The sequence below is a fragment of the Heloderma suspectum genome, chromosome 3 (genome assembly GCF_057233095.1).
Source record: "Heloderma suspectum isolate Gila_16-S chromosome 3, 16-S_ref, whole genome shotgun sequence".
NCBI classification, from domain to species: domain Eukaryota; kingdom Metazoa; phylum Chordata; class Lepidosauria; order Squamata; family Helodermatidae; genus Heloderma; species Heloderma suspectum.
The window spans coordinates 222,065,741-222,078,834 of NC_139460.1; the positions used below are offsets into that span (position 1 = coordinate 222,065,741).

Here is a 13,094-nt window from a genome sequence, read left to right on the forward strand (position 1 = left end):
GTTTTAATCATGGAACAAAAACTGATAATTTCACATAACGCCGAAATTATTTGCTTCTGCCATAGAAAAATGATGAAGGCTATCCTCTTGGTGAACTGTTGTTAGGTAGACACAGAGTTCACAGAGTTCCTCTGTGAAATGCTAGATACTTGTGTGTCATGAGGCTCTGAAAAGGTGGGCTACTTTAGTGTAAATGTAGAGCATTGAACAAAAAAGAGCAGTGTTATAGTTGGAGACCATATAGGGCATCTTAAGGAGATTGTATGTTTTTGGGTTGAAAAATGTGTGTCGTGCATACCTTTAAAATATTAGTGATCAGATGCATCTTTTAATGCAGAAAAGTATCTTTGTGGTAGTGCATAATTTTAATGGAAAGTAATGATGCTGCTGAAAAAAATGTGCAAAATGAATAATGAATTAAAATAGATGGCTTAGGATATGTATTTTTTCCTGACATACCATTTTTTATGTATCTAAAAGAAGTTGTTGATAATGGCAAATTAATAATAATGCCCTACTGCTGCTTTGGTAAATGTTGTAGTGATACAGTTCAGTAGCTTTAAGAAGACAGTGGGAAAAAAAGAGAAATGCCAGCTTTACCATCGCATTCTCTGGTTTCTTTGCTGGTTTTAAAAGGGCCTTTTTGCCCAGCATCATGAAATTGATGTCCTTTGTGCTTCTGTTAATACAGTAGTTTAGCAAATTTGAAATCCTTAAGTAAATGAAGTAGTATTAAAACATCTATAAGGTTGTGATTTTATTCATATAATCTATGTGTAGCACTTTATAGCTGTGTTTTCAAGATATAAATTATTCCCAGTCTAATTAATGTTTACATTTTTAGAGATAGGGAGTTGCATGCACTAATATTCTGAAATTTGATCTGTAAGAACTTAGGCTCAAATCTATGCATGCACACTTGGGTGTAAGTCTTAATTAACTCAGTGGGGCTTACTTCTAAGTAAACCTGCATAGGATAGTACTGTAAGGCTGCAATCCTATACCTACTTAGCTGGGAGTAAGACTCCTTGAACTCAGTTTATTTATTTATTTATAAATAATGCATATTTCTTAATATAATAAAATTTTAAAGCAGTTTATACTGAGTGGTTTAGAGGAGGGAAGAAAATTGGTTTTGTTCTTTGCCTTTTTGTGAAATAGGTGCGAAATAGGTGCTTTTGTGGTAAATTTTGTGACTTGCCACACCCCACATGACAGCCATTTTTTTTTACAGTGCCCAGATTTCTTTCTCAGATTTCCAGACCCTGATGCAAGATTCCTTGAAAAATTAGAAACCTTGAAGAAAAATCTATTACCTCCCAAAGCAGTGCCTTCTATTGCTGAACCTCTGTCATAGCTAGCAGGTGTTTCTAATATTTAACCTAAACCCACTTCCCTCTACTTTAAAAGTGTTGCTTCTAATTGTCAACATATTCCCCTCAGTTCCTCTTCATTGAACACACCGAGTGTATGAAATATTTTGTTCTGATATAGTTTCTAGACTGTCATCTTCATAACTCTCTTCTGATTAATAATTATACAAATTCAATTCAACATTGAATAGCCATGATAGCTAGATTGAACTTCAGCAAATACCAATAGGTGGGGATTAAAAAGCAGGAAAAGTCTATTAGCCTGCAAGCAGGGCGTGAAGGTTTCTGGAAACATCTGTCAGGCCAGTGTTAGAAACAAGATGCTAGACTAGATGGGCCTTTGTTTAATCTAGCAGGGATGCTCTTAGTATGTTACAAATCCTTCCTTTGTTCTTGAGTTCTGATGCCCAGAACACAAATTTGTTCTTCATCAGTCCTGAACAGAGTGGTTTGGTTATTATTTCGAAACTTCAAGACAGTATTGTTCTTAATGCAGTCTATATTGGCATTGGTCCTTTTGTGCCTCTACATAATTTGACCCATACTCAGTTTATCCACTATAACCTCTGAGTTTTCCTTAGAAGTGCAGCTGTTTAGCTAATTATCTTTTCTCCTTTCTTTCTTGTCCCCTCCTGTGTGTGTGTGTGTACATATATGTAATATAGATATATGCATATGTATACACACACACCCCTTCATCTTTTTTCTTTGTATCATTGTTATACATCTAACTCTCCAAAATATTCTCTAATATATTTAAGTGTATTCTCTAAAGATCTTGCAATCCTTTGGGTTTGGATCACTCATTAATTTCATTAGCGTATTGTCAACTTCTTTAACTGAGTCATTGATAAAGGTATTGAAAGGAACCCCATAGTGCACTGTTGGATATTTCTTCCGATTTGATAACGATCTATTTTACTAGATTCTTTGTGCAGCTTTTCAATAAATTTTATCCTTTTTTGCCATAGTTTCTCACATTTTCTCAACTTTTCTCGTAAGGCAAAGCCAAGACTTAGCAGTAAAGGTATACTCTTCCCACTGCAGTCATATTACTAAAACATCAAATTAGTTAAGGTTGGCATAATTTATTGTAAATAATGCTGACTGCTAGTAATTCATTTTTTTATAGGTCTCCTCTTCAGAGGTATAGAAGCCAAACAGTAATGTCCTTCTGCTTCCCATTTTTCCAAAAGATTAATGCTAAATTTTTGGTCTTCAATCTTTTGGAACCATGGCAGTTTTCCATGAGTTCAGGCACGTAATTGCTTCTGGATCTAAGACCTACTAACTCCCATGGAATCTTTGGGTGAATGTCATCAGGCCCTTCGGATTTGAATATTTTTACATTGTCTAAACTTTCTTTGGCTTGTTCATTGGATATCATGATCTATCACACTTCCCCTCTCTTGTTTTTTGTTAAATATCCAACAAAAATTTTTTCTTTTGTAAATAACTTTGTGTATGTTGTTAAATAACCTTATATCTCCTTTATGTCATGGGTGAGCAACATGTGATCCCCCTTCCTCTTGTGTGGTTTTCAAGCTAAATTTGTCCTTTTGAAAGCTCTAGTGGGTTGCTGCCAAATTTCAGCAGCAAGCAGCCATATTTTTTTGGTGCTACCATTACCATCAAATTGCAGCTGTGGCAGGAGTGCAGCCTGGGGGTGGTATGTGATCCCCAGACCCCTGAAGTTTCCCACCCCTGCTTTACACCTTACATTTAATTCAGACTAGTCTCGTTTGGCATGCCTTTCTGTATTTGATTTTTTTAACTGTTTACTTCTAGGCACTTCTGTATTGCTATCCAGAAATTCACTGTTCCTGAATAAATTCTTCCTCTGGTCATTTCCATTCTGCTAGAGAGGAAACAGCAAAGGGAAAACTTGGGCATTCCATGCTTTTGTAATGAAGATTATATGTGAATATTGTTTACAGCTAAAATTTGGTGGCAAAGGTAGATGAAGCAGTCCTTTTTTTATCAAATCATGAGGTACTAAGGAGACATAGTTTCTTCATTAAATTAAGGGATGCACAGAGATACTACAGTTTGTGTTAGAGAGTGCAGATGTCCTTCAAATATTTGTTTTTATTATCTTGAGGGGAAAACGCTGTTTCTGAGCCTGCTTCCAGATCCATACTTCCATACTTAAGTGAGCAGTCCAGTACAGACCCTAGCATTCTGATAATATATCCTATGTTATGTTTTCTCAGAAGAAAGTCCCACTGAATTTACTTACTTCCAAGTAAGTGTACATAATATTGAAGTGTAAAATTGTATTTCCTGCAGGCCCTGTGCTGCACTGTGTGGCTTTAACAAAGGTTCTAATATCTCCTGCCAGGGCATAGCTATGTTTTGCTGCTAAAGGCAGAGATATGCAATATACAGTTTTTTAAAATGCCAGGCATACTTGTGAGCAAAAGTATATCATGGCTGAGGCCACTTTGAAATAGTTCATTGCAGGGTTGAGAAGTGCTGGACAAAAAAATACAGGACATGTGACTACGGGTGTGCACACATGACTTCTTCCTGGAGATTAATACTTGCATATTTAAACTGGTCAGTCAGAACTTGTTGTTCTTGAAAGATGAGTTTACATTTTCTTATGTCATGTTTCCCTCCTACTGGTCTGTTCATTGCTATTTCATACCAGTTTTGCTCTAAAATGTTAGCAAAGAAGGAGGCAAAACATTAGGTAGTCAGATAGCATAACTGAGCTCATTGCTAATAACTGATACTTCATAAGGGAAATTAAGAAGCAAATCTTCAAGTACAACTTGCTTCCACTCCCCAATTGAGAGCTTTTAACATCCTTGCATTATAGCTGTCCTGACACAGCATGCCTAAAATAATGTTAAGGCATTCACTTATACAGTGACATCAGTTTAATCTTTTCTAGGTGTGTTGATAAAGTAATTATTTCCTCAATGTGAACCTTTTAAATTGATAGCTTATTCATAAATAGCAAATGAGTTTGCATCTATAAGCTGTATAATTAGCAATGTATTGAGTATTTAGCAGTTGTTTATCATATAGACCTCTGCTTATTGCAAATATAACTTTCTGGTAGGAAAAGTACAACCTAAGGAGACATTGGCTTGGAAATGATTCTATTTATTAACAAACCTTGATTAAATTGCTTTTTGCAGTGCACTATAGAAATGTACTAATTGCTGGAAACCATTTGCATCGTAGCTTTCTTGCCCTGCTTTCATGTTAAAACTATTGTGTAACTGATTAAGTGATGCTCCTTTTTATTAGTAGAAATTATCATAGTAAGCAACTAATTAGTTTTTCAAGGTACAACTAGAAGTGATAGCAGCAAGACCTAACTTGGGTCATTGCAGATTCCCTATAAAGTGTGTGTGGATGCATATGCAGGAAAGGGAGACATAAACTCAGCATTGGGGTGGGGGGCTGAACCCTTCCCCTGTCTGTACTTTTCTATCCATACTTGGATTCACAGAACACCCATCAGGAGGAAAAACTGCTGGGGAGACCCATTGTGTGAGTAAAAAAAGCTCAGTAAGATTCCACCTGTCCATACCACGCTTCTGTGTGGGGCTTCTCCCTGCTGATTTGTGAGGTATGGGTATAATGTCTACCTCTTAAACAGCTTTGCAAATAATTATACAATGTATGCCCACCCCAACCCTGTATATCTTCTGCTCCTGCTCTTTTATCCTTCTCACTCCTGCCTACTGTTCTGCCTCCACGACAAACATGGGATCTTCTTGTTGCTGTGGCACTCACCAGGAGCTTAAAGCCAGGTTAACAGGTGCCATGAAGTTTGTTGTCAAACACATTGCTATGGTGGCTTGACTTTTACGTTTTTCTGACTGTTGGCCAAAGAGAGAGCAAGAGCAGAATGTGGGCAGAACGGACATATCAGACACTGCTGCATTTTCCTTACCTCGGAGAACCACTATAGCCACCTTGGAGGCTCTATGTTTCGATGCATATGTTCTCTACTCTGGCCTTTAAAGATGAAATGGCTGTTTTAAGGCCAGAAGATAGAGAAGTTGGGAAATGCAGCAAGCACCTGGCTCCTAAAATAGTGCTTCAAGAACACTGTCACTAGTGGATAGATAGTGTGTGTTGGTATGATGCAAGTTGCCACTTAACTGGGGAAATGACTACTTACCCCTGGCAAATAGCAAATTGTATGGCTAGTAAAAGCTGCTTTTGACTGCCACCATTTATTTATTGACAATGTTTATATACCACCCATTAACAAATTTCTCTGGGTGGCTTGCAGTAACAATAAAACACAACTATGAACAATAGAACATAATGTAGTATGAAAACTCCAGTAGCAGAGAATAAATTCAGTATAATAAAAACACCAAGAGGTTTTAGATTTAAACTTGTTAAAGGCTTGGGAAATATATAAAGGTCTTCACTTAGCACTGAAAAACCACAGAGTAGGTGCCAGTTGAGCTCTGGGGAGAGCGTACCATAGCTGGGGTGCCACCACCAAAGAAGGCACTTTCCACAGTGCCCACCATATCTCACTTGGTGGGGGCACTTGGAGAAAGGTTTTCTGAGAATAATCCCATGGTCTGGGTATGTACATATGGGAAGAGGTAATCCTTCAGGTAACCTGGTCCTAGGGCATTGAGTTACCTGTCTGTATGCCTCCTCACTAATACAAATTAATTCAACTTTTAAGGAAAGCTGTGTTGTCAGTCTTTCACTTGGAACACAACCAGTATTTGCAATTGTCCCTGTGGCGCTAAGTGGTAGGTGGCAGTATTGCAACTGAAACTCTTCCCACGACCTGAGTTCGATCCCAGCAGAAGCCGGGTCTCAGGTAGCCGGCTCAGGTCGACTCAGCCTTCCATCCTTCCGAGGTCGGTAAAATGAGTACCCAGCTTGCTGGGGGAAAGGTAGTCACAACTGGGGAAGGCAATGGCAAACCACCCCACTATAGTCTGCCGTGAAAACGCCAGCGTTAAGCGGCGTCCCTCTAGGAGTCAGTAATGACCCGGTGCTTGCACAGGAGGAACGTTTCCTGTCAGATTAACAGAACTGCACTTTGGGTATGCTTAGAAAAAGCCTACTTTTTCAATCCAAACCACAGCAGTGTTTATGCTGTACTTGCCATAGATATGCTCTGTTGCCAGTACAATATAACTGCTTATCGGGTTTTCACAATTTTTTTTGAGTGACATACGATGGTACACCAAAAGGAGATGTTCTTTATCTCCTAGTATTACGTGTGGTCACTTGCTCCATGTGCCTCAAGAGCTTGTCTAGCCAGCCCAAATGTACAAGCTGCTTTTGCTTTTACTCTTGTAGATGATCTGATTGGAGCAGGGATTTGCCACTTCAGTCAACATGAATTCATGTTGACAGTGATAATGAAAGGGGCTACTGTGTGGTTATGAACCTGCTTCTTGGCCCACAAACTCAAGTGTAGACTGTACCTGAGCTCTATGGACTATACTATAGCAGCTGTAGTAATACTGCTTGAGCTTAAAAGCAATAGGTCATATTTCTTTGTATAGAAAAGAAGCAAAACTTCCTCTGCTTTCAAGTAATTCTTGGGATTATTGTACATACTAAAGACAAGCATTTTTATTTTTTTTTGTAATACTGTGTCACAGAGTCTTTATCCATTAAGATTTTGATCCTATACCTGCCTCTGCTGGAAGGGTAAAGTAATACTCTGAGAAGGTGGCACAGTATGACTGATAATGTGAAAAATGCAATGTTATTTTAGCAGAAAAGTCACAACTGTTTAAAATTAAATGGCAAATGTCCCTATCTAGCCATGGAGGTGAGACTTTGGTGTGGGGGAGAGGTTGTTGTTGTAATATCAGACCTGATAGTGCTAATTATAATATTGGCCAAAATGTGGATGATATTCTCACATGTAGTTACTGCCAAGGTCCGCAACTAATTTTGGCAAGAGGCCACTTTCAGAAAGGAGCTTTGGGGGGGGGGTGCTTGCATACCAACGAGAGTTACCAGTAAATCTTCTTGTTGTTGTTGTTCATCCTACTCCATCCCTCTGTCCCTGAAATTATAGATGTACATTTGCAGGACTGGTCTTCTTTATGATGGAGTGGAATTGGTAAGGGAAGAAGACTTTACAAAACTAGATCCAGTGCCAAACTAATCCACACTGCAGTGTGTATCTGGGGGTGCATTTATCACCGGGATAATGTGAATGGGAACATACTTCCCATTTACCGTGTGTGGTCATTGTTGCACACTTATTTTATGCTCAACATTTTAAGGCTTTGCCTGGCTTTAGGAAGAGAGTGTGTCTGAGTGAGTTAATACTGTTTTGAATATATTTTCAAAAGGTAAATTTCTTGCCTTCAAAGTGTTAGTCTTTTTTAACGTGTACTTCCAGTCTTTTTTTATTTTATTAACTCAGGGGTGGGGAATCTTTTTCAACCCAAGGACCAAATTGGCTCTGGACAAGCACCTCGGGAGTGGGGTGCACACCAAATTTTGTGCACACCAAATTTTCTCTACACACACACACACACACACACACACACCACATTTGGCTTCTGTGCTGTGAGATGGGATAGGGACTCCCCTCCCTATTTGGTGTAGAAGCTGACCAATCCAGATGGGGAGAAAAAAGCAGTTTTTCTCCGGGTCCGGGTCACAGTGTTTCTGTGCTGTATGGTGATGAAAGGATTCTTCTCATCAGTGTACAGCACAATAAAGCAGTAACCTCTCTCCTCCCTACTGCTCTTGCCCTTCCCTAGGGGTGGGTCATCAGGGAGGCCATATGGACAGGCATGGAACATCCACAGTGTGGATTGGAGGTTCCCCATTGCTCTGTTACCTTTCCAGTCTGGACAGTTTAATTGAATGATAGGCCATTTTTAGGAAACACAGCTTAATTGTTATACTTGGTCATCTGCACAGAATTCTAGAATTTCTTGTCTCTAAAAGTGGCTGAGCAACTGCTTTTTAAATCCACTTTGTATAGCTGGTCCTTGAAATATTTCACACAGCATATGTTCTTTTATGATGTTATGTTCTGAATATTTCCCTTAACTTGAACATTCAGATATTTATCCAAATATAATTGCAATGGGTTTTCCTGCAGAACGACTTGAAGGAGTATACAGAAACAATATTGATGACGTTGTAAGGTAAGTGTGTGTGTGTGTGTGTGTCTGCCCATCTTGTTCTGTGACTTAATCTTTTTGCAGTTTGTCAGTCCGTTTAGCCTTTGGGTTAATTGCTGATTGCAACCGGTAAATAAGAAGGGATTGGAGGAGCACAATGTTTGAGAGAGGGGTGGGTGGGGGGTGGGGATTCTGTTCTGCAAAAGCACTCTGTAGTAGGACAGTAGCAAGCCCTGAATTTCATCTGGGAGTAAATGCGTAAATACAAGCTTTTTTGCGTACAAAAGGTAAAGAGTCACTGTTTATTGTGTTCCCTTTCACAATGTTCTCTATTTGTGAGATTATAGCCTATTTTGCAAAAATTGCTAGTAAAATATCCATTCCAACACAGTGGTGTCGTCCCCCCCCCATCTCAGAAACAAAACTATGTTTTAAGATGGTTTTCTAGTTTTAAGACCACTAACAATGGCATTGCTTAGCAATATTACACTGAATCTAGAATTTTAGTAGTATTGCATTGATCTTGCAGTTTATGTATGCAGTTCACCATCAGCCCAATTCCAGTGCAGCAAGTATTCTAGTGCCTCTGAATTCATGATGTATGCACTTAATATCCATATTGCAAGATGGTAATTAGGTGATGAGTTTAATTGCTTCATAAAAATTTACCTTCCTGGTTTTAATGGTCTTCTTTATAATGTAAAGTTTTGAGTATTAAGTATACCAATAACAAACCTCAACCCCCCTCCCATTCTCTCCAACCCTACTCCTCCCATGCCTGCTGACAGATAACACATATCAACACACAATGCACAAATAGGTCAAAAAAAGAAAGGGTGGGGGAGAGGATGGGGACACAGAAATGGTTTTAATATTAGTGATTTATTGTGTTTTTATACAGTCTTGTGGCATTATTTGCAAATTGTTTTGTGAAAACTGTTATTAGAATACCTCCTCCCAACATAAAAACCCCAGTCCACCCCATAGATGAGTCTTAGGCTGACTTCACCTTTATAAAAGTAACTTTAGATGTAACTGGTTAATCTAAAAGTTGAAGTATTGCAACTGGTGCTAAGTGTGAACCTGTGGATATAGAAGTGTCTTATTTCAGTGCTGAAATGTGTCCAAAACATTAGTGTAGCAGGACAAGTTCCTGAACTGCTTGTTCAAATAGTCTTCTAAACTCCTCTGATGCATCTTCAGCTCTTAATCTGGAGAACCGAAATATTCTCCAGACATGAGCTATCATTAACGTTTCAAAACTACTAACAAAGTTGTTCAATATAATTTACAAATGTGGCTCTCTAGTCCAGACTTTCAAATGAATTTCTAAAATCTTGGCAGCCGTGCCTTCTTGTCTTGTCCTTCCTAGCTATTGTAATGTTCATCTTTGGGGTAGAATGAGTGCCACAGTGCTATTAAAACTGTCATACCTTTAAGGATCTGTGAGAAGCAGCTATGATAGGGCTGCTGGGCTTCTTTCAGCCTAGGTCAATAAAATGTGTTGCAGGTGCCAGGAAGAGAGAATATAATAGCTTTTCTCCTTGGGGCAACTGCTTTGTGCCCTAGGCAAGTTTCTAATTAACCTTTTGTAGGTGAAGTGGACTCTGCATCTTAGCTTGATGAATGCCCAGTATCCTTTAAACCATATATAATATACACAGCACACATTGACCATAGGTATATTGTAAAAACAGGTTGTCTGATAAGTAGACCTAAAACCTTTGCCTCCGATTTCTAGAATTCTAGCAGATAGTGTTTAGTTTAAACTTGAAAACACAAGTTTTGCAGTGACTAATTGCACTCCTTACTGTGGTACATGCATATTGATGTAACATTAAAAAATACTTTCATGCAGGAAAACAGTGTATTCTAGCATATACAGAATTAAATAACTGTTCATTGTGATAGTATCTTAGGGATTGGAGATTTATTTTGGTGCTGCAATTGCATCTCTAGTGAAAATCTTTCTAACACAAAGATAAGAAGAGGGTTAGAAAATATCCTTTTAAAAGGCAAAAGATTGTGGGTACAAATAGAAGGCAAATAATAGAATCCTGAAATAAGAGCTCATATAGGAGTATTACCTTGCCATGACTATAGAAAACAGAAGTGGGTTGGTTCTTGCCCAGAGGGTTGAAAATTTAAGACTGACAGGATGAAGCTTTATAGTGAGGTGTAAGGATGTGAAACAGATGATAAGTTAGAGGAAAAGACCGAGATAGTAGTAAAGGTTTGAGAATAGGTTTGTAGGAATATGCTTAACAGATAGGTGGATCCTGTTCAGGCATAAGAAAGCATCACTTTAGTTGACATAAAGGCATATCGCGGATAATAGAATGGAAAGATGAAGAAGTAACTGGCAAATGGAAGATTGGGGGTAGAGGTTGAAAACTTTAATATATATGATTAGTTCTTGGATTCTGTACACCTTTCTTCCAGCTTGTATAGGCTATAGTGAATGAATATCAGTTTATTTTTTTTTAATCTAAGATTTTTTTTAAAGTCAGATCTTTTATATTTAAGTTATCTTAAAAGTTACCTGGTTTAAAATAAATATGTGAACTAAATAAAAACATAAAACCTTTTAAAACTGAACCTATGCTCTTAGAAAAGGCTGCTTTTTTGATGAAGAAACAGTTGTTGGGAAATAATACTTGCCACTCATTATACAGTATAGCAGTTGATGGACTTCTGTTATGGCTTGATACTGTGGGCCAGAGATTAGCAAGTCATCACTGGTGCTAGAATCTGGGTGATTCCATTCTGTATTTTGCCAGGATTGCTGACTAACAGCCCATATTGGATGATCCTGTACTCCTGTTTTATGCCCAACTAAATGAGCTCTGTAGTACCTTCGATTCTAAAATTATTTATAATGCTACCAAACCAAAAATTTGACTTGAGCTGAAACTTGGCAGTCGTACTGTTCAGCTACAATGGCTCTTGCATGAAATTGAGCATGTTGTTATAATGAGAATACTTTTGCATAATTATTGTGCTGTGGGGGAGTTATTTGTATGCCTGTTTTCCTAGGATTTATGGGTGACAATAGGTTTTGCTATCTAAAAGTATGTCGATTTGGTCACAGGTGTTTAAATTCCTATTGGCAATATGCATGCATAAAACTCTTAATGTTTCACCAAAAAGTTTAGATATTGTTTACATGCTCCTGCTTCTTCTGTCAGTTTGCCATTACTACATAAGATGCTATGGGCCAATAAGGTAGTATGAGTAATGGTATGAGTAAAATGTATGAAAGAGAACGTAAAAGCCTGGTAGCTTATTGAGCTTGCATGTCACGTTGGTGGTCTTGCAGTTCCCTAGGTTTTTCTTGGTTGAGGTTTGATTTCCTGGTTATATCTAATGGCTTTGCAATGACATACTTCTTTATATTTAGCCAGCCGAAATCACACACTGGTCACTTCTTTTTAAAAAAATCTTGTCTGTGTAGTCAGTGCTGCCACCTTTGAAACTTCAGTATCTGGATAAGAATGAGAGGATATTAAATCATTCCAAATTTGAACGAGTTTGATGGAGAGGCTTACTATGAGTCCAAAAATAAGATGATTATAATACATTTAGGGAGCAATCCTATGCATGTTTACACAGAAAAAGTCCTACAACTCCCAACATTCCCTAGCCAGCCATGGCTGGCTGGGGAATGTGGGGTGTTGTAGGACTTTTTCCTGTCTAAGGATTGCACCCTTAGTATTGCAGGAAGGACTTCTGGCTTTACGCTGCAGAACAGACTATGCATGTAGTGTAGCTATAGCAAGTCTTCCTTCTTCTCCAAAGAGGATAAGTACTTGCCCTTATACTTGTCCGTATTACTTGTCCATGCTTGTTGTTTGGATAAGTACTTGTTTTGAAACTTAAGTAACTCAGTGTCCATGTTCACATGTCATGGTATGCCATGGTAAGGCTTAATAAACCATGTGTACGTGGGCACTCTGCTGGTGAATGCAGACTGATGATAGCTTCCCCCTTTGTGTGATCAGGTAAACAAATCAGGAAGTTGCAGTTGAGCATACCTTCCTGTGATGTCTGAATTGAGGACTGTAATTAATTACTTGCAAACAAGCCAGGATTCATAAACCAATTTAAAATCCTGGATTGATGGCCTGCTGTGATATGCAAATATGGCCTTTTAAAATCTCACTCAAGCAAGCTCAGTTAAGCATTGTTTTCTATTAAACATTTTTGTTTGGAGTTTGAGAGGTATTGATTCATATGGTCAGTTGATGGTATTGCAAGAAAAATTACACTTGTATAAATATATGCTAATTTTTATCAAGGATATTTGTTTCAGTGACACTTATTGTCCAGTAAATGCAAAAGCTGTTTAAGATGTTGGGAGTAGTATTACCTGTCTAGCTTGCTTGTTCAGGTTTGGGTCTATTCTTGCTGAATCCTAGGCTTGTTTCCTCACTGTTACCTTGTTTAGAGTACTAGTTAAAAGGAAATAGTAGTGAATTCTTGGTACTCTACATAGCTGAAAGTGTGCACAGAATCATGAGCAGTATTTCTCTTAATTAGTCTTCAAGATCTAGCACTTGATTACACTAGATTAGGGCTTGTGTTACTTCCACTGCAGTTCTTTGCCAGTTTACTTGGGAAT

At 38.2% G+C, this 13,094-nt stretch overlaps 1 protein-coding gene across 2 annotated transcripts in view; it reads left to right on the plus strand.

The window, feature by feature from the left end:
* The window catches only part of PTEN (phosphatase and tensin homolog), a 63,251-nt gene that overhangs the window by 9,584 nt on the left and 40,573 nt on the right, over positions 1-13,094 (plus strand). For both annotated transcript variants that reach the window (XM_084845738.1, XM_084845739.1), the window contains one exon: positions 8,413-8,497. In XM_084845738.1, coding sequence (XP_084701864.1) covers positions 8,413-8,497 — 85 coding nt within the window. The remainder of the gene's footprint in view (positions 1-8,412; positions 8,498-13,094) is intronic.